Raw genomic sequence first — 27,115 nt, forward strand, 5'->3', positions numbered from 1 at the left:
GCCAATTCCTTTTGGTACAGTGACTCTGTATACTCCTTCCATCTTCTTTTAATGATTCCTGGATCACTTAATATTCTGGCCAAAGTATTCTGAAGTATTGCAACTTGAGACTTGAATTTGTTCTTCAGTTCCTTCAGCTTAAGAAATGCCAAGCGAGTTCGGCCCTTTTGATCTTCTGACTCCAGCTCTTTGCACATTCCCTTATATTCCAAAATTTAAAGGAATTCACCTATTTTGCCATCTAGCATCATACACCTATCAAGGAGCCAACCCTCTGCTCTCTGACTTTTCTGCAGGTGCATGACACATACATCTGGCAGCAGTGAACACTGGTTACAATGTTACCAGGCAAGAGTAACAATGGCTGTGTCAGCTAAAGCTGTGTCAGCCTGCCGGTCATGATTCTCCGTGGTGTGCAGCTGGGTTAACGTGTAAGGGACTCTGCTGTGAGATCTCACGTGGGAATTCTCAGTTTTTGCATAATGCTGATTTTCACCTGACGACCTGGTCATTTGGCATCTAACCATGTTGTTAAGTCAGGAGTGGGTGTCATGCTACCAAGACAAGATCTACTAGCCAGAAGCCCAGAACCTGCCTGCTCGTCAATTCTGACGCTAGATACAGGTGAAATAAGATACTATTTTCTCCTTGGCCTCAGTATCACTTTTTTAAGATAAGAGAGAATCAAATTTGCTTCTCTCCAGTTTCTAAGGATCCAGTACCGTTCTTCTCTCCTGAATGAGAACTGCTGTCCTCTGAGAATGCAGGTGGAAAGTGCCCCATGTAGGAAGCTGTGCTGACACCAGCTACCATGATACAAAGGTACATCTTGGGACATCAGTAATCCTGCCACCACGGGCGTGCTTCCCTCTGAGGAGGGGAGGTCGTTAAAAGCAGAGATGCAGTCAAGCACACAAACCCTTGTGCTGTCCTTCTCACATACTGGAAAGTCCAGAACAGAATCTCCACCTCCACTGAGAAGTTTCCCCACCGGCTTGTTTCAGGCAGCAGAGGCATGTGGGGAGAACAGGAGTTAGAGTAAGTAGCATGGCCTGCGATCCATCGGTGCTAACGGTGTGTCCAGAGAGGGCCCAGCAGGGATGGATGGCTCCTGAGGCACAGGGACGAGCCGCCTGCGACTCACAGCAACCTGTGTATAATAGCTCTGAACCCGGCGTGATCCTGAGCCTATCTCATGGTCTCCGACAGACCGAATCCCATTTCATCAGTCACTGAGTCAATCTATTTCATGCTGGGTCTTCCTCTCCTGCGCTGTCCCTCCACCCTTCCAAGCACGTTGTCCTTCTCCAAGGATGGTCCCTCCTGGCCACGTGCCCAAGGTATGTACACTAAAGCTTCAAAAATTCACGGCCCCAGAGCTTCAAAAATCCACGGCCCCTAGGAGCAGCTTGGTTTCACGCTCTCCAAGACTGACCTGTTTGTTCTCCAGACAGTCGACGTAGGTTTGACAACAGTAAAGTCTTTATCACACACAAACCCTCACTGCCATCAAGCTGGGGCACAGTGACCATGCAGGACAGAGTAGAAGTGCCCTGCCTCGTCCTGCAGTGTTTCCAGTCTGTCAAGATGAGGCTGCCACGTCCTTCTCCCGTGGCCGACGGAATCAAACTACTGTCCTTCTGGGTGAGAGTGGGCACTTTAACCACGGCTCTCCTGGGGTACACTGCCAGCTTTCTACATATTTATGCTTTTCTCTCTGTGACGTACTATCTTCACTACATCCTCCAAAACACTAGATGCTCTCCCACGAAGGCCAAGGGGCAGCAGTGGTGGAAGACACAATGAGACATTTCTGTTCTAACCTTTGCCCAGTTTCCCCCACCCAGCCTGTCTCTTTTGGTATTTGTTATGTGCCATCAAGTGGAACATGGTGCCTAGCGACTCATGAACAAAAGCCCTGTACCCTGTGGTGCAGGCATTTCCCACCTTCCCGGAGAATGCAGACACTATGAAAGGGGTGAGCACACCTTGTGGGGCTGCACTGCTACAAACTAAGGCCAGGTAAAGGTTTCACTCCCCGCTGCTGCCAGGCTGCCCAGGGGAAGAAACCAAAATAAAACCAGGCAGCCTGAGGCCGGGATCATGTCAGAAAACAAAAGGACAGAGCCAGCTCTCTACTCTGCTTACTTGTGTATGTTTCTGCAGAAATATTTCTAAAGCTGGTAATATTAAAGCCAGGGTACGAGCCTTAAGGATAACTGAGATCAGTAAGGACCCTGAAAATGGTTACAACTAGTTAAAAAAAAAAGAAAGAAAACAAATGACAGAGCAGGAGACAACACGGTTCCTCAAGTCGTCAACAATGGCCCCGTGTGCTCACACAGGTGACCTTGGACAGGCCCTGCGCCTGGTGGACTCGGTTCTGGGGGGCTCCTGCTGGCGGGAAGGGGAAGCTGTACCAGTTTATCCCAGCAGATCTGCAGGACCCACGCACGGGACGACGATGGGGAGTCACATCTACGAATTCCTCTTCTTCCACACAACCAATCATGGTGACAATTTAGCTTCCCTACTGGTACAGTTTCAGGAGGTCCCCTCCATGGTGGACACACAAGAGTAGCCTCTCTGGTCTCAAAGCCCTGCAGCTGGGCCTGCATAACCACCCTGCTTGCTGCCAGACACCAATTCGCATTTATAATCTGATGCAAATCCCTTATATTTGGTTCATAACTATTTGCCCCCACTTTGTGGGTTTTTTTCATACTTTCACCATGACTTATTTTTTATTTCCCCATGACGCCTCGCTGTTTTTTATTTTACCATGATGCCTGGCTGAGACAGTGTTTGTAGGGTTTTTCTTCTCCCTCTGTCACCTTTGCATTGATGCAGTGTTAAAATGACAGAACGACTCAGCCTTCGAGAAAAGATTTCATACGCATGCTCTCTGAGCCTACAGTCTCATTAAAAAGAAAATAAAAGCGCAAGAGATTAAATTTTATTGCATTTAAAAAAATAAATCACCAGTAAGTCTTGGGACTCATCTGGCCTAATTTCCACAGCTGGGAAATTTAGATCTTACTCATCAACCTGGTCAATGGTTCCTTTTTCAAAAAAATGGACTCCAACTAAAATTTTTTTAATATCCTTGTTTTGTTTGTTTTCTTAAAGTTTATTTTATTTTATTATTTGTGTGTGTGTGTGTGCCGTCAAATCAGATCTGACTGGTACAGGAGGAGACTGCCCCTCCTTCTCCAGGAGAGCGTCTGGTGGATTTGAACTGTGAGCCTCTGGGATAATATCCTTGTTTTTAACTGCTGTGGCTTGCATAATAAAAGCAGCTGAATTGGTAATTTAAAAGCCTGATCTTAAATAAAGCGGAATAAGAGAACTATAAACAAGGAATTACTAGAAAGAAATCCCAACACTCACCTCACACTTTTTTTAAAAAAATTAACTTTAAAAAAAAAAAAGGATGACAATGCTAAATGTATGCACTAGAACTACAAAACTTCTTGAAGAACAAGGGAAGAACTCTTAGAAACTTTGGATTTGGCAATGATTTTATAAATAACAGGACACAGAAGCATGAAATGTAAGGGGGGGAAAAGTAGAGAAGCTGGACTTCATGAAATGTAAAATTCTTGCTCATCAAACAGCCAGTGGAAATAAATGATGGTACAGGGCTACTTTTCCTAATATGGGCACAAAATAAAGTAAAAGGACACAGCACACCTACACCCAGAGTTACTAAACCACACGGCTCACAGTTCGGGAGGCTTCCGAGACAGAGCCAGGCAACCTGAGGGATTGGTTTCCGAGGCTGAAAGGCTCAGAACACTGTCTGTAGAATCACAGAGTAACTGGCAGCCTGCTGCTGCTGTTAGGTGAGTCCAGCAGGACGCACAGCGACTCTCTAAGCAACTGATCAGAACTCTGACCAGCCTCATCAGATCCGCCACACCTGTGCCCAACGCTGCGGTCACCGTGTCAACCCATCTTCTTGAGGGTCTTCCTCGCTGACCCTCCACCTTTCCAAGAATGATGATGCCCTGTCCAAGGAACAGCCTCTCCCCGCAACATGCCTGTTGTGAGACGAAGCTTTATCACCTCTGCCTCCAAGATGCACTCGGGCCGCAACTTCTCCAAGACATCTGTTCATTGTTTGGGCCATCCGCGGGATATTACACACTCTTCTCCAACAGCACAGCTCACAGACATCAATTCTTCCAGCATCCCGATTCACTGTCCCGATCTAAGGTGCTGCACGGCAAGTGACTGAAAAGACCACGGCCTGAGTCAGGAGCATCTCAGTCTTCAAACAGAGTGGATAATATTTATGTTCTGCACAGGAATATTGTGACATACAGCTACTGAGTCCTAGGTGTCGGAAGTAAAAGAGAACAAGGAAGACCAAATATTGGAAAGAAAAACTGGCCAACAGGACTAACAGTCCACATGAACAACTGTTTCTTCTAACCTGAGACTTGAAAACCTCAGTGACGCCTGGCTCCCACTGCCCAGTGCTGACCAGAAGCATTTGTCAGAATGGGAGAAAAACAGAACAAGCTCCAATCATCAAAAACCAAAATTCAACAAAAAGCAGAATAACTGTACTGTACTAACAGAGACTTGTTGTGTTGTTAGGTGCCATCAAGTCGAGTACGACTCACAGTGACTCTATGAACAAAAGGTCTGAAACCAGTCCTGTCCTGCGCCATCCTCACACTTCCTGACACACAGGAGCCCACTGCTGCAGTCACCATGTCAATCCACCTGGGTGAGGGTCTTCCTCTCCTTTGCCAACCCTCCACCGTTTCCAACATCATATCTCTTTCCAAGGAATAGCACTTCCTAGCAATATGTTCAAAGTATGTCAGGCAAAGCCTCATCATTCTTGCCTCCCAAGAGCACTCTGGCTGCACCCTCTGCAAGACGTGTCTATTCGTTTTCTTGGCCGTCCAAGGGATGTTTAGTGCGCTTCTCTAACACCACAACTCAAAGGCATCCATTCTTTTTCTGTCATCCTGGTTCACTGTCCAGGTCTTGGATAAATAGCTATTAATCACAAAGGCCATGGCCAGAATCAGACATACCTCAGTCTTCATTCAAACTGACATCACCACTCCTCAATAATTTGGAAAGGTGCCTAACTGCAGATTTTCCCACTGCAATGCATCTCCTTATTTCCTGACTGCTTGTACCAAGAGTGTTAATTGTGGATCCAAGCAAGATGAAGCTGTTGACAGTTTCAATCTCCTCTCCATCCATCATGCCATGGCCTATTGGTCCAGTGGTAAGAATCTTTGTTTTCTTGATTTTGAGATGTAATTCATACTGAAGGCTGCATTCCCTGACCTTCTCCAACCAGTGCTTCAAATCCTCCTCACTTTCAGCAAGCAAAGTTGTGTCATCTGTGTAACGCAAGTTATTGATGAGTTTCACTCCAATCCTGATACCACACTCCTCTTCATAGAGTCCAGCTTCTCAGAGAATTTTCTCAGCATAAAGATTGAACAGGTATGGAGACAGAATACATCCCTGATGCTCTCCCTTCCCAATTCCAAGCCATGCATGTGCTCCCCTGCTCTGTTCACACAACAGCCTCCTGGTCCAGGTATAGGTTCCACATGAGCACAATCTAACTGTCATCCACAACTTGTCTTGATCCACACAGTCAAAAGCCTTTGCATAGTCAATGAAGCACCACTAGACATTCTTCTGGTTTTTAGCCATTACTTTTAGCCAGTATCCATCTGACATCAGCAATGATATCCCTGGTGCCATGGCCTCTTCTAAATCCTGCTTAAACTTTGAATGATCTTCAGCATTATTTTGCTAGCATGTGACACCAACGATATTATCTGATAATTTCCACATTCAGTTGGATCACTCTTCTTGGGACTAGGAACAAATATAGACCTCTTCCAATTCAATGGCCAGACAGCTATCCTCCAAATTTCCTGGCATAGACTGGTGAGTGCATCCAAGGCTGCATCTGTTAATTAAACCAAGTCAATTGGTATCCCATCGATTCCTGGAGCCTTATTTTTTGCCAGTGCCTTCAATGCAGCTTCCACTTCCTCTTTCATTACCATTGGCTCCTGTTCATATGGTACTTCCTGAAATTTTTCACTGTCAATCAATTCTTTCTGGAACAGTGACTCTGTATTCCCTCCATCTTCTTTTCATGTTTTCTGGGTCATTCAATACATCGCCCATCACATTTTTCAACATTTCAACACGAGGCCTAAATGTGTTTTTCAGTTCTTTCCACTTGAGAAATGCAGAGTGAGTTCTTCCCTTGTCATTCTCCAATTCCAGCTCTCTGCACATCCCACTGTAGCACTTTACTTTGTCCTCCTGAGCGGCCGGCCCTTTGAAACTGTCTGTTCAGCACTTTTACTTCGACATGTTTTCCTTTACATCTGTCTTCCCGACATTCCAGTGCAACCTTTGAGTCTCTTCTGACATCCATTTCAGTTTTTCCTTTCTCCTCTGGTTTTGCCATGACCTTTCTAAAATACCCTTTTAACCTAAAACAGAAACCACAGCCAGATTAGATTAGAAGTGAACACTATCACTTGGGAGAAATGTGTCCCTGGGACAAGGAATTCCAGGAAACAACAGTCAATATTTAGTGGAAATAATGGCGGCAGGAACACTAGAGCAACGGAACAGAACAAACAGAAAGGAAGCACCGAAAAAGCTGGCAGTGGGTGAAAACTGAAGTCAGCGCCGTGGAACAATCAGTATGACAAGTGCTATGTGGGAAGTTAATCCAGTGAGTCAACGTCTGGCTAACGCACTGTCCTGAGGGGAAGGGAGGGCACTGCGCCTGAACGAGGTGCACCACTGCCCCCCAAGAATGATCCAGAGGCGGCTGCTCTTGTCCAGCTTTCAGGGGACCCTGCGGGATGCTTTCTTAATCCCCTCATTTCAGAAGCAAGACCGCACCGTGATTTGTTCAAAGCTTAACCTAACTGTACTTTTTAGACCATGCACAGGCTAACTTCTCTCCTCCCTGGTCAGTCGGGCTCACAACATTCTGCAGATGCAGTTTACACAGGTAACAGCTTTTCAGAAGCTCTGGTGGCACAGTGGTTGAGCATCTGGTTGTTAACAGAAAGGCCTGTGGTTCAAGAGCCCATCACCTTTCTGGAGAGCAAGGAGGCAGTGCGTTTCTGTAATATGATACAGCCTCGAGACACCGACCTGGAAGAACTCCTGCACCCTCCAGGGCTGCTACAGCAGAATCAGCAGGACAGCAGTGGAATAGGTAGTGGTGGTTTTTATTTTGAGCCTTTTTTTCCACAATTACTTGGATCTTAACTTAGCTACTCAGAAGTAAAAAAAAAAATAGAAAAGAAAAAGATAAAAATAGTGAGGGTTATGCACTCAAAGAGAGCATAAGAGGTTACTAAACCCTCAGTCAGTCTAATTACTCTTATTTTACACTCAATTTAACAAGTGATGCAAGCCCATAGAAAATGGGACATGCTCGGTGACACGGAGGTGACGCGGCACACGCCAGGCAGAGCAGGCGGTTGCCAGCACTCAGGAGGACACACACACAGTCATTAACGATCGGACTCCCGAGCGCTGGGGTGCGCTGAGGAGTGAACGGAAACGTGTCAGTGGTTCCGAGGGGTCACGGGCTCCTACAGGCAGCCACAAGGGCACACGCCACAGGTACACGAACAAGGGGGCCTTCCTTACGTTCAAAGCAGCGAGCAGGGCGATGGCTAAACAGGATCAAAGGGATTCGTGTCACTGAACTGTGCCTGGAAGAACAGCTTTGTCACATGTATACTCGCCATAAACCAAACCAAAGCAAACCCACAACCAATTCAACTTTCTCTCACGGGGCACCAATCAGGCATCTGAGGCCCGAACAGTCACCGAAGAAGACCATCTCCTCTATCTCCTCTTTATCTCCTGTAAGTCTGAACTGCCAACGTTTCAGTTAGCAGCTCAACACAGGGCTCCTTGAGCCTAATAACAAATTCATGTGTGTATGAGTATGTAGAAGCCCTGGTGGCCTAGTGGTAAGACACTGCACTGCAATCCCAAAGGCACGCAGTTCGAGGTCATCCACGGGAGAAGGATGGGCAATCTCCTTCTGTGCTATCAAGAGCCTCTGAAAACCTGCTGGAGGGTCAGCTATGGGTCAGTTCCAACAACAACATGAATGTGAGATGAGTATCTATACCAACACACACGTACACAGAGAGCTCGCCGGCGCAGTCCATGGGCAGACTCTGCTAGCACAGAGTCCTGCTTGTTTGGTGGTTCAAACACACCCGCGGCTCCTCTACAGAAAGATGGGAAGTCTCCTCCTGGGCGACGTACAGCCCGTCAAAACCCATGGAGGGTCAGCTACAAGTTGGTTCTCATTTGACAACAATGGCTGACTGATTTACACACACACACACACACAAATATATATATATATACACATTTATGCTCAAAGTATACCCTGTATAAAGAACACTCCCAGATCTCAAACATACTATCCAGTCACAGTAACCAAAACAGCCTGAGAGACACACCGACCAATGGAACAAAACTGACAAGCTAGAAATAAAGGCATCCACAGGCAATTCATTCAGGCACACAGGGAGGTGTGTTCAGGCGAGTTCTCTAAGGGACTTGAGCATCTGTGGGTTTGGTGTCTGCAAGGATCCCAGCACAGACGCCCCATGACAATGTAAGGGCGGTTGTACAGGTAAGTACATGTGAATCTTCAGGCTGCACGTATAGGTGTTGTTGCTGTTGTTATGTGCCGTGGAGTCGTTTGTGTGTTACATACATAGCAGGTACGTATACCTCTCCTTTCCCAAAGCTCACTTTACACCACTTAGCTCTTATGGAAGACCTGTATCAGTTCCTGTTTTCATTGACCAAAGAACTCTAAAGATTTCCGCTTTTATGAAAAAAGGCAAAGCTAGAGTATATTGCCAGAGGCTGTTAGGGAGACAGCCAGCTCCCCACATCGCGCGGCAGGCAGCATTTTCATGCTCGCTTCCTGGGAGCCCCACTGCCGCACGCTTCTACTTACACAGACTGTGGGTTTATCACGTCATCCCTGCCTTTCCCATGTCTCAGCGTCGTTTAGATTTTGTGGTTAACTGATATGTTCTGGTAGAGGCTTTCCACACTTTCTCAGTATTGAGATTTGAGGGAAAGTTTATAAAACCAACTGGTTTCCCACTCAGCCATTTATACGCATTTTTTATGATATTAATTCTAATACAATAATGCAACTGCACTCTTCCCACTTCATCCCTGTGATTCCTGTTTCCATTAATCCTTCTAGCCTATCCATTCCGGCTTTCTGAGCTTTATCCCTGGGCTGGGTGGTTAATTATTCTAAGAAGCAAGTGCCTCATTAGTGTCACTGTCCATCTTACAGACCTGGCCCCTGCTTGGCGTGAAGCCGAGCCACGAAGGTAAGCCTCGTTGCAGGTTAGGAAGGTGAGCTGGGGTTGTGGTCTGGGAGTTTCCACGAGTCTGTGACAGACAGGAAGCCTGGCTGGTTCTGAGTTCTGTTCCCCATTTTCCACTCGCTCTCCAGAGTACGATCCCTTCTAGAGTGGTGAGAGGGGATTCGCAATCTTCTCACTATAACCACGTTTGAAAGTGACCGCTCTCCCAGGTGAGTCCCCAGGGGGAAGGTCACACAAAGGCACCAGAGGCAGCAGCAAAAGGATCCAATGGCTACGCCTCCAGCCGGTCTGGCAGGCTGCCCTCGGGAGTTCAGCACGTGCCCTGGTGCCTGAAGAGCTGCAGCTGGAAGCATCACCAAAGGCAGGGACAGACACTAGGCCAAAAATGGAGGTGGCCAGGGCAGCTGGGCACCAGCAGGAGGGAGCCCGGCCGGAGCAGGTGGTCTTGTGGACACAGTGAACAAGTGCCACAGATGCCCCTGGTCCAGGAGCCAGCTGTCTCCCAAGTGTCAGCTAATCCCTGAGCTGCTGGCGCTGCGGCCGAGAAGGCAGGACGAAGACGTGGCATCTCCCACGGGACGGGCAGTCCCCTCCCAGCCACCCCAGGACCAGCGGCCGAGGCTGCAGACAAAGCAGCCTACTTCCGAACACCCAAGCAATCCCACTCAAGCCAGCGCACCCTTCTTCTTCTGGGACAGCAGCAGCCCCACCTCGGGGCTCAACACCTGCCCACCTCACCTCCACCTTCAGTCCCCCCGACTGCTGGAATCCTGCGGACAGGGGGAGAAGTCCCAGACTCAAGCCAACAGTAGCCGGCCACGTGATCTGGCAGGCAGAAGAGCAGTTGCCCTGGACACAGAGGCGTCCACCTCTCCATGATGACACAGTAACATGTTGATCCCTGGAACTGACAAGCAGGGCTCAATTTTCTCCAAGCATATCAGTCGCTTTTCCTCCAATGTTCCTGTGGGGTGGTGAGGACTCACACTTGGCCAGGGTCAGGAGCACCCTAGTTTTTTTGTTTGTTTTTTTTTTGGTGTGGTTTTTTTTTTCTTACTTTATTTTTATTATTTGTGTGTGTGTTTATCGTCAAATCAGATCTGACTGGTACAGGAGGAGATTGTTCCTCTTTCTCTGGCAAAGCATCTGGTGGATTTGAACCACTCACCTCTGGGATTGCAGTACAGCTTCTTGCCATTAGGCCACCAGAGCTCGCTTGAGCACCCTGGTTTCACCAGCCTCAATGTGATCGCCTCAGGGGCTCTTGGACATGAACCAGAAAGAAATTGTCCCTGTAAGAAAGGACTTAGAGAGGTATGTTTAATTTTTTTAAATTAATCTTTATTATTTTTTAATTTTATTTGTGTGTGTGTGTGTGTGTGTGTGTGTGTGTGTACAGTCAAATCTGATCTGACTGCTACAGGAGGAGATTGTCCCTCCTTCTCCAGCAGGACATCTGGTGGATTTGAACTACACACCTTCAGGACTGCAGTGCAGTTTCTTGTCACTAGGCCACCAGAGCTCCGAGAGGCATGCTTAAATGACAGCACTGCCCCTCCCACGCCCTGCCCAGCTCTCTACGGCACTATTTTACCCATCAGCAGCAATCTGCTTCCTACGCTACACAAACACACCCACAGTCCCAAGGAGCCCACACCAAGAGCGAGCGAAGATAAACAAGCAGAAACCTGGCCAAGCGCAGCTGCAGACGGGCCAGGCAGCACCAGTCCACAGGGCCCCTGGCAGGCCCATCCCAGGAGCACCAGCAGGCCCTACACTGACTCCAGAGGTGAGCGCCCCAGCACCACAGCCCCCATGGCCACCTCGTCCAAGGGCGGCTCCAAGGACATGCTCCGCTGATAACAACAGGCTCCTTGGCTTTTGTGAGAGCAGGCTTTCTGCCAAGGTTTCTGGAGGGGAAAACAAAACCCTGGGAGTCCACAGCTCCAGGGAATGGGGAGAGGGGACTGCCTGGGCTGCATGGTGAAGGCCGGGAGCCTGGGCTCTGCTGGACTGCACACAGAGCCCTCAGCAAGAGAAAAGGATCGAGGCGAGAAGACAGCAGGTGGCTGGCCACGGCCCAAGGGCCAGCCTGTCCCTACACTGGGTGCAGAAGTCTTGTCTTCAGTCTAAGCCCCATTCCCTGCACCCTCCTAACAGTGGAGATGACGGGTGAACAGGGCCCCAAGAACTGACACTGACTGGACTGACTGAGAGTTGCAACAATGTCTTCACCTCGTTTCCAGAGCTTCCTCTGTGCATCAAGCCATGTTAGTTAGAACTCACAGGCACATACACCGGTGGCCCTGCCGTCACACGTGAGCAGCCCCGGCATGAACAAGCCCTCTGTGGGGCTCCCTGGCTGCCTCTCTGCTGGGCAGGGGCACCATTCACCAGCCCACCACCATGAGGTGCTGTCTCTGGGCCTGAAGGACCAAAACAGATGTGTGCGCTGGGGCTGCAGACCCTACGCCTTCAGCACCTGGCCCAGGCCCACTGGCATGCTGCTGACGTGAATGCAGCCCGTCCATCTGTCCGTCCCCCCAGGAAGGCTGCTGGGACACACAGAGCTTCAGATTAGCACCCTGAGCCAGAGCCGGAACAAAGGGCACTTTTCACAGTGCACCTGCCACCCATCACCCTCCCAAAGCTGACCAGCGTGGTGGAAGGGCGGCCAGGAGGCGGGGCCAGGTTCTGCAACCAAATTTCAGCCTTCTCACGAGAACTCTAAACAGTTTTCAGGGCACATATTCTGATGTCAGAAAGAACGGGGCCAAAAAAAGGATTTTTCAGGCAGAGTAGTCAACCTAGGCTGTGGGGACAGAGATGAATGAACAAGGGCCAGAAATACCTCAAAGGTAAGAAGTTGCACTGCCAGGGAGCTCTGGTGGCCTAGTGGCAAGAAGCTGCACTGCAATCCCAGAGATACGCAGTTCGACTCCACCAGATGCTCCGCTGGAGAAGGAGGGGCAATCTCCTCCTGTACCAATCAGATCTGTTTTAATGGTACATACAAAAATAATAATAATAAAATAATGATAATAAGAAGTTGCCCTGCCAACTCAAAGGCACTCAGTTCAAATCCACCAGCTGCTCCACGGAAGGACAGGCGCTCTCCTCCCATGAGACTCACTGCCCCTGAGAACCTGCTGGAGGGTCCGCTGTGAGTCAGCCCCAACTTGACGGTACACAAAGACACGGCTGTGGGAATCAATATTCTCAATGATCGACACGGGGGGGAGAGAGAATACAATCTAACAATGTTGTGGTGCCTGGCCAGATGTCTAGAACCCGCTGAAACTGCAGTCCTATCCTCCTTCAGGCCTGGAATGGAACCATATTTGGCCAAACAAAACCGATCTTTAAGGTAACCACCAACAAGGGGCTCTCCACTCCTCAGAACAATAATAGCATCTGTAGTCAAGACAAAGTTGAGAGGGCGGGAAGGGCTAGGACAGGAGGAGTGGAAAAGGGAGACACAAGGAGGGAGTGGAAGAGGCGGGGAGCCCACAGCAACATCCCAAAACACAGTGTGGGAATTTTTCAGTGGAAAATTCATGTGCTACATAAATATTCACCCAGTTCAAAACAAACAAAAAAAATCTATATCCAAAGAAGATGCTCAGAATCTATTAAATAGGGGGGAAGATACCGGCACACACCAAAAACATCTGGCCGGTCAGACACTAATAAATCATCAATGGTACCTGAGGCTGTTGGGACTTTTATAGCTTCTCTTTCTGGTGTTACTTCAAAAAATAATTCTAATCACGTAGAAAAGGTTACTTGCCATTTTGGAAGAGGGGAAAAAAGAGAACTACTATGGAACAACAGGGAGGTCTGGAAAAGGAGGTCAAATTCCAGAAGATCCTAGACTCAGGGGAAGAATGTCCACGCTCTTCCGTGAACATGTCTCAGCAGAGGACACGGAACATCTGATAAACACTGATTCTATTTTCGTCTGGCTTCGAAGCAGAAGTTATGGCATTTATGAACCATAAAATGATTTGCCAGCACCTTTATAAATCAGATAAAAAACAGAGCCATGGAGCTAAGGAACTTGTTTAGGTTGGCTGCACAAGCTGTACTTTGATGTGTGGAGGAGTATGTGTGCTGGGGAGAGGGGCCTGGGGCATGCCCACGCCTTTCAGATGCACAGACGCAGACACACACACACACACACACACACACACACACAGACAGAGACACACAGAGAGAGACAGAGGCACAGAGAGGGAGATGAAATGTGCATCTTTAAAACTACCAAAGGATGACCCACCAGTTATATGAAAGTGTACGCCAAAACTCTCCTGGAAAGAAGACGACATCTGGAGGGCTCATACATTTTGAAGTCATAACCACTACAAAATACCACAAAGCAGCAGTCACCAATACAGTCTGACACTGACCTAAGTAAGACCAGGCATGGCAGCCTGGAGGAACAAGAGACAAACCAGAAGAGAGCGAAACAGTTAACCTCTGTGTTCTTGGATGTGACAACTGGAGTTTCAAATATGAAACTCAAAGCAAAAGAAAAAAAATAGATATAGTTGGGCTTCCTCAAAACTAAAACTTTGTGCAAAAGGTGTTGTAAAGAAAGTAAAAAACAACCTGAATATACAGGAGAAAGTATTTACAAATCATAAACGTGACCAGGATCTAGTACCAGATGATATAAACTATTCTTACAACTACAAAAAGACAACTGCATTACAAAACGGCCAAAGGACTTTAGAGTCCACACATGTGCACGCTCCCAGTAGCCCCGCTGACTACTTCCAAAAGGCAGACACGGCCCAGACGAACGGACGGGCCAACCAGGGTGTGTGACACGATGGAGTGACTCACTCTCAGACAGGAACAAAGTCACACACTAGATCCTGCACACGCCATGGTTCCCTCCACACCATCCAGAATAGAGAGATCCACACACAGGCTGGAAGGCGGCGAGGCTGAGAGGAAGGGGAGATGAGAAACAGCTGCTTCACAGGCCCAGGGGCCACTCAGGAGTGAGGAAAACGTTCTGGATTTCTGATAGGGCAGGAGAAAATTAAGAAACAAAACACAGAAACACACACACACAAACCTGGCTTACTGGTCTGGCAGACACTGGTGGACCCCTTCAAGCCTGGAATTCAAATCACTCATGTGACTCAACTTCTAGCTGAATACCATGCCTGTAAGGTGCTCACCGATACCAGACAGGTCTTAGACAGGAGCTAAGGTCTCCTGAGGCCCACTAACCACTCAAGACCAAAAGGCATCTGCCCAGGGAGAAGTGTGACACGCAGAAAGGGAGAGGAGAGAAGGCTGAATGGAAAAGAGAATCACAGAGGTGAAGTGGGAAGGGTGCTGTTACAAGAATTGAAATCCATGGCACAAAACGTTTATGAACTGTTGAATAGGAAATAAATTTCCTCTGTAAATTTTCACTCAAATCATGCTGTTGTTGTTGTTGTTGTTATGTGCCATCGAGTCGCTTGCGACTCATAGCGACCCTATGTACAACAGCCCTAAACTCCACTCTGTCCTGTGCCAATCGCACTGTCTCTGACACTCCCATCTCAATTATCCCAGTCACTGAATCAGTCCACCTCATAGAGGGCCTTCCCCTCCTGCGCTGTCCCTCCACCCTCCCAAGCATGATGTCCTTCTCCAAGGACCTGTCTCTCCTCACAACATGCCCAAAGTATGTCAGATGGAGCCTCAGAATCCTTGCCTCCAAGAAGCCACCCGGTTTAACCCTTTCCAGGACAGATCTTTTTATTTTCCTAGCAGTCCATGGTATTCTCAGTACTCTTCTCCAGCACCACAGCTCAAAGGCATCAATTCTCCTTCTATCTTCCCTGGTCATTGTCCAACTCTCTGATGCATAACAAGTGATTGCGAAGACCATGGCCTGTATCAGACGCACCTTAGTCTCCAGAGAAACACCATTGCTCTTCAGTACTTTGGAAAGGTCCCTAACAGCAGACTTTCCCATGGCAATGCGCCTTTTAATTTCCTGGCTGCTGGTGCCAAGACTGTTGACTGTGGAGCCAAGCAAACTAAAGCTGTGTACAATCTCAATCTCTTCACCATCCATCCTGATACTGCCAATTGGTCCAGTGGTGAGAATCTTTGTCTTCTTGCCATTGAGCCTCAACCCATACTGTAGGCTGCAGTCCTAAGACGTTAAAAAATGCTTCTTGAAACCTTTGGAACTAATGGACTAAAGGCCACTGTTCACTTTTAAGTGCTCGTTTTGTTATGTGCATTCTAGTTCAGCTGAAAACTTTGAACACTCACTGAGAGAGTCCTCCTCAGGCTAACCGCAGGTTATAATTTTGTTTCAGCGATCACTAAATAACAGCTTAAAGTGAAGTCAGATGAGGACCTCTTCCCCAGCCCTGCGTCACCCGCTGGAAGGATCCCTACCCCAGGTAAGAAGTTCTCAAAAATGGAATATAAAGCGAAGTCTAACTTACAGAAGTGGAAGGATTTCACAAAATGAAGAGCAGTACACCTTCCACTCCCAAGACAAGATAATACAGACTCATCACCCCACCTCCTTGTAACCTGGTGTAACTGTCAACTAGGGTGGTGCACACCTGCAGGGCTCACCAGGCAGCAGCTTCGCTTCTGTCCCTAGAAAGTTATGGTCCTGGGACTTCAGGCAAGCTTGAGGCTGTGTGCCAGGTGACCCCCAATCATCGAGTGTTCAGAGCGTCCACAAAGACCCTGACAAACACACTCATTCTGCCCATAAGTCAGGCTACTGGATCTAGGGGACAGATTCCTCTGTGACTCCTGCTTCGAGGCATGTCCAGTGTAGGAGCCTGGGTCCACAGAGCTGACAGTGATTCACAGCACCTCGCAGGACACAGAAGTGCCCCACCGGGTGGCCACGGCTGTCAATCTTTACAGAAGCAGCAGACCTTTGGGACAGCAGCCAAGTTTAAGCCCTGGACCCCCACAGCTCCTTGTGCAGGGCCATGTTCTTAAAGAAGAGATCTCTCTCTGTCACGATGATGCCACCAAAGGAAGTGAAATCAGAGTCTTCCAGAGGCCCACTGTCCTGACTTCCTAGCCTTGGGGGGGCATTTGGGTTTGTGCTCACTGACCCAGTAAATAATGTGAAATCCACGCTCTCGGTGCTATCTGATGTGAACCACTCCATTCACAGAGTTGTGTGACCACCACCACCGCTACCATCTAATTTGAAATCATTTTCATCACGTCCCAAAAGACCCTCTACTCACAACCCAACAGCAGGGACTCTCCGATCTTTTTGTTTCCAAAGATGTGCCCCATCTGGACAATTTAATTAAGCAGGTCAGGCAATCAGATTAACAAGATGTGGGAGACATCCACACAATGAAATCTTATTTCGCTCTAAAAAGGAGCAAAATGCTGTTCCTGTTCCTTCAGGGATGGAGCTCCAAACCATGCTATGTGAATAAGTAACCAAACACATTTACATGCAAAGCCCAGAAAAGCAAAGTATATGGAAGTAAGAATTTCTGGTGGCCCGGGGCTGTGGCTGACGCCGGGGTGGTGTCACGGAGGGGACATGCCTGCACATACGGGCCCCTGGAGGCAGCCCTGTGCGAGCACTGGACCGCAAGGGTGCAGCTCCACCCAGCATGCTCTAGAGAACACCAGTGAGCCACACTCAAAGCGTGGCCAGCGCACAGCATAGAAGTTATTCCACAACGAATTCTCTGTCCACAAGACCAAGTAGTTCTCTGCAAGGTAGAGAAAGGCCTGCCTCATCACTGAAAAGACAAAGGAGGCTATTTAAAAACTCTGCTATTCAATTGGAAAAGAACTGTTCAAAATAGCAAACCAGTACAATGATGTATCTATCATTTTCAGTTCTCACCTGAAAAAGTAAGACATTTCTAAATTAACTTTCTCTTAGGGATTCTGGGCAAGACCCTACTGCCACGTGCCACAGGCCACGTGGTCCATTTGCAAATGAAGCACTTGAGCGATTTTTTGGTTTGTTTTTCTTTTAAAAAAACACCAATGACTAGAGTACTGGGTAACTGGAAACTGGGTTCTTGTGACTGTCTCAACTCTGACTGAGATGACCCCCAGATCCCACAAGGAAGGAGTTAGCGCCCACCTTCAAAGAGAACCCCCACCCCAAGCCTCCTGCCCTACAGAAACCTTCCTCAGAGAGAGGCTGCATCTCTTCTCCCAGGCAATTCAAATCTTCAACTTCTGCTTTGACAATAGTTTGAATCTAAGAGAAGTCTAGTCACCCCAAGGAGAAGCCTCTCTGGTGGGTGAAGCCTCTCCAGCGGTTCAAATCCACAATCGGCTCCATGTAACGGTGTGTAATGCTGGGAATCTCCTCCCATGCCTCAGAAGCCTTCTGCAGAGTCAGCCCTAAGTCCGTTCTGGCTCCATGACAGTTCAGAGTTCTGAGGTCATAATCCTTGACTGTGGCTCACCGACCAGCTGCTCTTCAGGAGAAAAATGAAAGCCTGCACAGGAGCCCTATGGGCAGAACAGGAAATATTCTCAACTGCTACCTGGAAGGTCCATGGTTCAAGTCTGTTAGCTGCTCTGAGACAGGTCAGTCAGCCTGAAGGCTCTGGGGCAGCTTTCCTCTGCCCTAGATGGGTCCCGTCTGTTGGAATGGACTCAATGGGCACTGTTGTTCAGTCTGTGTGGTTGTGTCGCCGAGTCAGAACAGACTCCCCGCTGACCCTGCAGGGTATGGTCAGAGGCTGGAGGCTGTACAGGACAGTGTCCATGCTTCACTGGTGGATTTGAACTGATGTACCTCTGAGTTGACAGTACCACTCCTACCACTAGGCCCCCAGAGCTCCCTCTTTTTACACTGGTATTACCTAATCCTGACATCTCAGGGCCACTGCCAAGACCCAAAACCTAAAACCATGTAATCTTGTTTCTAGAATTAGTCTCCAGATGGCGGACCCCTTTCTACAAAAACCTCCTCAATGTTTGCTGAAGTTGCAGTCTAACTCCAGACACAGGGCAAATGCTAGCTTTCGAGAAGCCTTCTTTGTCTGGGAATCCTTGGCCAGCTAGCACTGCTCCCCCCATAAGCAGACCCATTCGAGCAGAAATGTCACCAGGGATCGATGAGAAGAAACGTTCAGAAGGGAAAACATGGCTCTTCAGCAGGCCAGCCCCCTTCCCAGTCGGCTCCCCCAGGAGAGCAGTGGTGCAGGACGCCAGCTGGAGCAGCAAGGACGGAAAAGAACCCAAGTGGCCGGACTGGTCAGGCTAGTGAAGCCAGAACAGTAAGACATCACCTCATGCTATCGTCCGGTACCAGCAGCAGCCCTCTCCTGCGCCCCTCTCTGATCTCCGTCCTGCTCAAACCCATCACAGTGTCACTGTGTCGAGCCACCCAGGCGAGGGTCTTCCTCTCTGCCGGGCCTCTGCCCTTCCCAGCAGACGTCTCTCTGTGTCCAAAGTAATGGAGATGGAGTTGCACCATTCCTGCCTCTAAGGGGCACCCTGGTTCCAGTTTCAAGACAGGTTTGTTTGGAGGAATTAGCAAAGATCCAGTGGTGATCCAAAAACATGGGATAACAGTAGGCCCAGATCTGTGGTGACCAATCTTATAAAACAGAATGTGTAGGAATGAGCTCATGAAACACAAAGTGAATGAAAGAAGGTGTGAAACAATGTATACAAATCTCGTATGCAGACCAATAAAAAATCATTTTAAAAAGACACATTTGTTTACTCTTCTGACAGTCCATGGGTATGTTCTTCACCAACATCACAGTTTAAAGGCATCTTCTTCTGACATCTCTCTTCACTGACTAAATTTCAGGTACTTATCCCTGCTGTTTAACACTCTGGAGAGGTCCTTGACGGCAGGATTCCCTCATCAAGAGAGCCTTTTGATTTCTTAATTGTTGCTATCACGAGTATTGATTGTAAATTCCAGTAAAAAGAAACTGGTTGACAACTTCAATCATTTCTCCATCTCTCTTAATGCTACCAGGGTCCAGTGGGGAAGTTTTCTTCTTGATGTTAAGATGTAATCCATACTGAAGGCTGTCGTCTCTGATCTTCCACAGCAAGCGCTTCAAGTCCTCTTCACTTTCTACAAGCAAGGTTACGTCATCTGCATAAGGCAGGTTGTTGATGAGTCTTCCTCCGGTCCTGATGTCATATTCTTCTTCTTGAAAGATGTGCTCAATGTACAGATTAAATAAGTACAGAGAAAGTTCACCTTTCCTGATTTTAAACCATGTAGTGTTCCTTTGCTCTGTTCGGGACAATAGCTTCCTGGTCTAGGTATAAGTTTCGCCTGAGCGCAAGTGTTAAGTGTTGTGGGATTGCCATTCTTCTCAATGTTGTTGGTGGGGTTGTTATGTGCTGTCAAGTGGAAACCGACTCACAGCTGAACTCCTAGTGGGTTTTCAGAGGCTACAGGGAGCAAAAGAGGAGATCATCCATCTTTCTCCCACGGAACAACCAGTGAATTTGAACAGCAAGCCTTCAGGTTGGCAGCTCTCCTTACCACCAGAGCTCCTTCCCAATGGCACCCAGAATAATCTGCAATGATCCACAGAGCCAAATGCCTTTGCAGAATCAATAAAACACAAGTAAACATCCTTCAGATAGCCTCAGCTTTCAGCCAACATCCTGACATCAGCAATGATATCCCTTGCACTGTGGCCTCTTCCAAATCCAGCTTGAATTTCTGACCCGTCTTCCCGTCCGTGCACTGTTATAGACATTTTAAAATAATCTTCAGCGAGATTTTACTTGCATGTGATTTTAATTCTATTGCTCAATCATTTCCGTAAACTGCTGTATCACCTATTTTGAGTCTAGGGGCAAATCTGGATTGCTTCCCGGCAGGTGGCCAGGTGGCTGTCTTCCAGCCTGTGGGAAGCAGAGCTCTAGGGAGTGACGCTGGCCTGCACCTCCCAACAGGCTCTTCCTGGCAGGTGAGTACAGTGTGGCCCACCGACCAGGGTGGCCAGCTCAGGCATGCTCCTATCTCTCCCAGATGCTCACCTCTTAACCATTTGACTGTCAAGTCCCACGGCAAAAAGGTGTCAGAGCTGCAGGTGGGATATAGGGCACTAATCAGCCAGCTTAAAGACAGGGAATTTCACCTGGATTATCTGAGTGGGCCTGATGTAATCACAAGACACACACACAAAACCAAACCACTGTGGCTTCAAATCAGTTCTGACCCATAGCAACCCTCAAGGACAGAGCAGAACTCCTCCATAAGGTTTCCAAGACTATAAACATACAAGCAGATTGCTACATCTTTCTCCTGTGGAACAGACGCTGAGTTCGAACCATCAACCTTTAGGCTAGCAGTCAAGGGCCTTAACTACTGTACCAGCAGGGGATGGTGATGCACTTTATCTTAAGCATCTTTAAAAGCAGAAAACGGCATTGCAAGCACTAGAGACGGCACTGTGAGAAGGAGGCGGTGGCCCAGCCCTGCTGGCTGTGACGATGGCGGGAGGTGGAGACAGAGGAAGGGGGTTCCCTGTGAGGACCTGGATGGGCTCTGTGATGGGCACCCAGGCCCATCTTGCACTTAAAGCCAACCTGACAGCACCGAGCGCTGACCACCAGTTCCAGCACGTGAGGGCGAGGCTGGGCTGGCCTCTCACGTCTGAGCAGAGGCACAGAGGCCTCAGACCTGGAGTTGGACCCTGGGCACTGGATTGAATGCTCTTTGCACAAGTGACCCTTTCTTTGAAAACTAGGAATGATACCTCTGCTGTGTGCCAGGCACTGTCCCAGTGGGGGACACAGTGACGCACAAGCCAGCTAAGCCATCGCCCCTCCCAGAGCTCACGGTGGTCTGGAGAGTGGAGTCTACGGAGTAAGATCTTCCACCGTCAGTGCCCTGAGGACCACAGCGATGGGGAAGACACCTTATCCAGCCATCAGCACAGCCCTCCGAGGAGATGACATTTCAGGTCAAACTGAAACCCAAGTGGTGAGTTGGAGCTGGCGTGGATACCATTCCAGGCTGTGGAAGAGACTGAAGCAAAGGCCGCAGGGTTGAATGAACTTGGCACATCCGGGGCCAGAGAGAAGCCAGACTCTGGTGTCCGAGCACTGCTGAGTGCAGATTCTCACGGGACTGAGGAATATGGATTTATTTTCTTATTTTGGGCCTTATTTGGTTACCTTGAGAACTGCTTAAAATAATACACAGTCTCTGGAAGTGGCAGGTGCTCCCCAAAGCCAACCCTCACTGTCTCTGAGTTCAATCTGACTGACTTCTGTCCTGCAGGGCAGGGCAGACCCACCCCACAGCTTTCTGAGGCTGGAATCTTCAGGGGGCAGACTGCCTCATCTTCCAAAGAACGTGAACAAGGGTTCAAACCTCTGGCCTTCTGTGTAGGAGCTGAGCAGGTCAGCCGCCATGACCAGGGCACCTGAGTATGTAGGTGATCAGGTAGTTGACATCTCTCCCCCGACAACCTCCTTCCACTTGTCCCCACCCTCTTCCCAGGCTCCTTGCCCTGATTCTACCAGTCTGCAAGCCACTTCTCCACAAAATGGAAAATTGGTCCCAGGCGGCCAGTGCGGAGAAGCCAGGTGACAGAGACCCAGGTGTCTAGCTGTGGAAAGCGAGCCACAGAACTCAGTTAAGACACATGGGACAGGGGAGCAAGGGACACCACAACGCAGCTGAAGGCAGCAGAGCCGACCCCGCTGCGGCTGATCATAGAAACACACATCTGTACTGACTCGCTCAGTCTACCCAGCCGGCCACCAAGTGGAAAGGCAGCTATTGGGCTGAAAGCTGCCTCTTCACTCTGGCTTCCCGAGGCCGTCACCTTGACGGGAGCAGACGACCGCGTCTCTACCACTCCGTGGTGGCTAAGTGCAACAGCTGACCTTCCAGAGAGCTTCTCGGCGCACCGTCAGGGAATCGACTCTGGCTTCTGATCCTACAGAGCGGAGCAGCCCCCACAGGGCTCCAAGGCTGTAACATGTACAGACACAGACGGCCCCTGTGCTGGGAGATGTAAAGCACCAGGCCTGTGGTCGGCAGTTCAGTGTTCACTCCCAGGCACCATCACAGCTCCTTTTCTAACTTGCTGTTAGGGGTCCTCACGGCTCCGACTCACAGCGAGCCCACGTACATGGAAGGAGCCCTGCTCGACGGCGCCTCGGTGTTCCCTCAGTGCACTGCCATCCAGCGGACTCCGGCTTATGGCCACCCTCCACAGGTTTCTGGGGCTGTATGTCACAGTGGGGGGCACTGTCCATCATTCTCCCACACAGCCCAGCCACCTGAGCAGGGCAATTGTGGTTGTGTATCGCTGAGTGTGCACTGATCCACACAGTGACCCTCCAGCGGGTGTTCAGAGGCAGCAGACAGCACAGGAAGTGAATGCCCATCCTTCGACCACGGAGCAGCTGGTGGATTTGAACAACCTGCCTTCAGGCTGGTGGTTCAACGCCACAGCACGAGCCCACCAGAGCTCCCTCACACTGCGGGACAGCAGATTGGTTACGACAGGATTTCATTTCTCCTCCATTACTCAGCTGACACATACAAGGAACCTGCCTCCCGGGTCACTGAGCTGGAGGAAATGATGTGTCTGACTGGCGGCCCGACCGGTACCGGGCAGGCCTCTCTCTACAGCTCGACAAGGGAGCTACGTGCTGGAGAACACAGCTCGCGACACCTGGCCTCTTCACGTCTCGAGGGACAGCACGCACGGACCTCACCCACACGTCTGGAGTGGGGCTTTTTGTGGCTGGTTTTGCTTTCACTTCTTTAAGGGACTTATCAGGAAGTCAGTGTGTGTGGCGGGGGTGGGGGAAGGAGCAGGAGGGCAGCTTCCCACATCTTTAAGAGATGCTCAGCACAGCTTTTGAGAAAGGGGGCACCTGTGCACGTGGGTACCTTACGCTCTTGAACAGGCTCACGAGACTGTCAGGAGTCACAGTGGCCCAGCAGTTAAGCATTAGGCCATCAGCAGACAGGTCAGTGGTTTGAACCAACCAGTTGCTCTGCAGAAGGCCGTGGCCGGCTGCTGCTTCATGGCGACAGCCTTGACAATCCCACAGGCAGTTTTGCTCTGTCCTACAGTGCTGTTAAGAGTGGACACCGAGCCGCCAGCAATGGGTTCGGGCTATGTGTTGAGTGTTAATGTTGGTGTCGTATCCCACTGAGTTAAATGGGCTCGCAGCTGCCCCTCCAGCGCATTTCCGGAGGCTGTTGAGTCCGCGTGGGAGAAGACTGCCTATGTTTCTCCTGTTCAGCGGCAAGGGAATTTGAACCATCTGATCTGCTTGGCAGTACACCTCCTTGCCATTGGGCTGCCAGAGTTCCTTGTGGCACAGTAGTTAAAACACTCAGCTTCTAACCAAAAGGTTGACAGTTCGAGTGCACTGGTGGCTCCACAGGAGAAAAGGCCTAGTAATCTGCTTCCATAAGGATTACATTCCAGGAAACCCTCTCCAGTCGAGAAGCAGTTCTCTGTCCTCTGGGGCCTCTTCAGAGCACACACAGTCAGCCCTCTCGCAAGAGCTTTAAGGGAGCTCTGGTGGCCTAGTGGCAAGACACTGCACTGCAATCCCAGAGGTACGCGGTTCAAATCCACCAGATGCTCTGCTGGAGAAGGAGGGCGCAATCTCCTCCTGTACCAGTCAGATCTGATTTGACGGTACACGTAAAAATAATACAATAAAAATTAAAAAAAAAAAAGAGAGAGAGAGAGAGCTTTGGTGGCACAGTTAAGGGGGAAGGTTGGCAGTTCAAACCCACCTAGTGGCTGCTCAGGAAAAAGTCCACATCATCGCCTTCTGTCAACACTACATCCTACAGACCTGCAGCCCTACTCTGTTACAGAGTCACCCTGAGTCAAAACGGACTGCATCACACAACAACCCCCAACCCCAGACAACATCCTAGCTGGTCCTCATGTCCACGCTGCACTTTCACATTTCCGTAAAATCAGGGAGCGAGCCAGGCAGGCCCAGGAATTAAGGCAGGCACTTCTGTGCCCTGTCACCTACCCCAAAGCAGGGCTCCACGGAAAGGCACCCCTTCCCCTTCCTCTCCCCCACAACCGACCAGCGTGAGGACTGTGCCTGTACAGGGCACTCAGTGCCCAGGCGGGGGAGGGGAGCGTGACCACAACTTCCCCTGTGCTCAGTCACTCCCCAAATAGCTGTTGGACCTCATCTGGAAACAGCTGGGAGGCGGCAGCAGCTAACAGGAAACCCAACCAAAGCAGCACAGAGTGTATCAGGGAGTCAGGCAGCCTGAACGAAAGCAGAGGCCAGGGACAGACAGGAAGTGGAAGTCCAAAAGAGCCGAGGCCAGAAATGCAGAGCAGGGGACCCAGCTGGCCTCCCTCTCTGCTCAAGGCCTCAAGGCCCTGAGACACACACCTGAGAAGCAGCAGGGCTGGGGGCGGAGGCAGCCCTGAGCTCAGGGCCTGCTCACTTCTGCTCCCTGCCTTTCGGTGCCAGAGGCCACAGACTCTGGTTTTGACTCATTCCAGCCCATCTGGACCGAAGGACTCCACTCGGGGTCCTGCCAAGCAGGCCTCACAAAGGCCACTGCCTCTGCCTGAGGGAGGGAGTCCATCGTACCTGAAAACAAAGGGCCTCCTGCACCAAACTAATGGGGCATTTCTCAATCCAGAAAGTTCCGTGAGTGATGGCCAGCAGCCAGCCAGAATGATTTTGAGAGAAATGGGTGGGTGGGGGGAAGCTATTAGTAAAATTGTCTGGTATTATTTGATCAGCCTTCAGGTTCTTCAAACTGAGGACAAAAGGGGTCAAGTTGGTCTTTCCTTCTGCAGGCCTGAGGGGAGACTGTCGTCACCTCAGGCCTCCAGTGAGTCACCCACATTCTCTCTGTACATCCAGAGATTTATTTAAAATAGAGAAGAGGATTATGTTCTTAATAAAACACATTCCTGTCTGTCACCTTCCAGAGCACAGTATACTGTTGTGATTTAGCTGGGTTTGACGCCTCTGGGGAGCATGGTGGTGCAGTGGTTGCAGCACCTGGCTGCTGACGGAGAGCTCTGCAGAAGGCAGACCTAGCCATCTGCTCCTTTACAGCCTGGGACTGTCCCTCTGGGCCACTAATCTGTCATCCAGGATCCCTGTGAGTCTGAAGAGACTTGAGGGCAAGGGGTTTGAGCAGGGCAATGAAGGGGTGCAGGGCCTCAAAACCATTCATTCTAACTGAAAAACAGAACATCCTTTCAGGCTCAGTGCCAGCTAAACTGGCAAGACCAGAGAGCCTGCACGGTGTGCCCAGCGCACCCGGAAGGGAGCTGGGAGAAGATCTGCCGCCCTGTTGGGTGGGGAAATGGGGGGTGCACTTCAGGAGCATAACAAAGAACGGGTTTCCTGATGGAATCACTTATTCCAGCGAGGGAAACACGGCACTCCCCAAGAAAGCAGAAAACAAAGGCAGAGGCAGTACCCCACTCTTCCTCTCAGCGTCCCTGTGCTGCCTGCAAAGACACTCCCTCCCGCAAGCACCGGCTCAGCTCAGTGTGTCTCCTTCCAAGACCACAGGAGCGAGTGCCTGGTGGACATGGGACAAGGCAACGGGAGAATGGCACCTGAGCAGGCGAGGGCCAGAGCAGAAAGGGGATCTGGCCTGGGGCTGATCCACCCCGCACTGGGGCCTGCAGACACCCTGACGTGGTCCCTCAGCTCTGGTTTCCCAGCAGCTGGGGCACCCACCCTCCAACTCGCCAGGGAGGGCAGGCTGCACCTCGACTGCTGGGGCTCCAGCAGGAAATGAGGGCCCCAGGAACATAGCCAGGGCCCCCCAGGAAAGGGGCAGGAGGCAGCCCGAGCCCCCCAGGAAACGGAGCAGGAGGCAGCCTGAGTTTCCCAGGAAAGGGGACATGACAGCCAGGGTTCAAGAGGGTAGGACAGTCTAGTCTCCCTAATAAAGTGGCCAGGGGGCAGCCAGGGGCCCCCCAGTAAAGTGGCCAGGAGGCAGCCATGGGCCCGCAGGGAAGGGGCCAGAGGGCAGCCAGGGCCCCCCAGAGAAGGGGCTGGCGAGGACAGCTTGCCTTCCCTGGGGCAGCAGCGGTCCCTCCCAGGATGTGCCAGTGTCAGGAAGGCGTGTGCCCCCCATCTCATGCCGTGTCCACCTCGGGGCCGTGAGGCTGCCCACGGCCACCCCCTTTCAGAGAAGGAAACCCGGCCTTGTAGCCCTTCACCCCACCACGAAGGAGCTACTAGGGGGACACTGTGCAGGGTCAGGGGTTCCCGCCCCTCTTTCTCATCCCCAGCCTGCGGCCCGCGGTGTGGGGACACCCGCGTGGGGCGAGGGGAGGACGCGAGCCCGGGGGGTCCCCGCCCCTGCCCGGGACCCAGGCTCCATGGGGAGGACGCAGCTATGCCTGGGGTCCAGTGCCCCGCGCCCTGCGCCCCCCGCTCGGACCCAGGCTCCGCGGGGAGGACGCAGCTATGCCTGGGGTCCGGCCAGCGCCCCCCGCCCCTGACCCCGCTCCCCACCTGTAGGCCAGGGTCATGCACTCGAAGAGCTTGGTGAGCGAGGCGTCGATGGACAGGTGGCAGGAGCTGGCCTTGCCGAAGCAGTAGGTCTGGCACGTCTGCTTGTTGACCGTGTCGAAGTCGTAGCCCTTCTTGGGCGGGTGCTCGCGGTGCGGCGACGACACCATGAAGTGGCCGCTGTGGATGATCTGCTGGCGGCGCGGGGGCTCCTCACGGCCCGGCCCGGCCCGGGG

At 50.5% G+C, this 27,115-nt stretch overlaps 1 protein-coding gene across 1 annotated transcript in view; it reads right to left on the bottom strand.

The window, feature by feature from the left end:
- MLXIP (MLX interacting protein) overlaps positions 1-27,115 on the bottom strand; it is a 59,555-nt gene that overhangs the window by 31,710 nt on the left and 730 nt on the right. Inside the window, exon 2 of the mRNA XM_006894709.1 lies at positions 26,883-27,115. Coding sequence (XP_006894771.1) covers positions 26,883-27,115 — 233 coding nt within the window. The remainder of the gene's footprint in view (positions 1-26,882) is intronic.

The sequence above is a fragment of the Elephantulus edwardii genome, unplaced genomic scaffold (genome assembly GCF_000299155.1).
Source record: "Elephantulus edwardii isolate Elephantulus edwardi_28Jun2011 unplaced genomic scaffold, EleEdw1.0 scaffold00148, whole genome shotgun sequence".
NCBI lineage: Eukaryota > Metazoa > Chordata > Mammalia > Macroscelidea > Macroscelididae > Elephantulus > Elephantulus edwardii.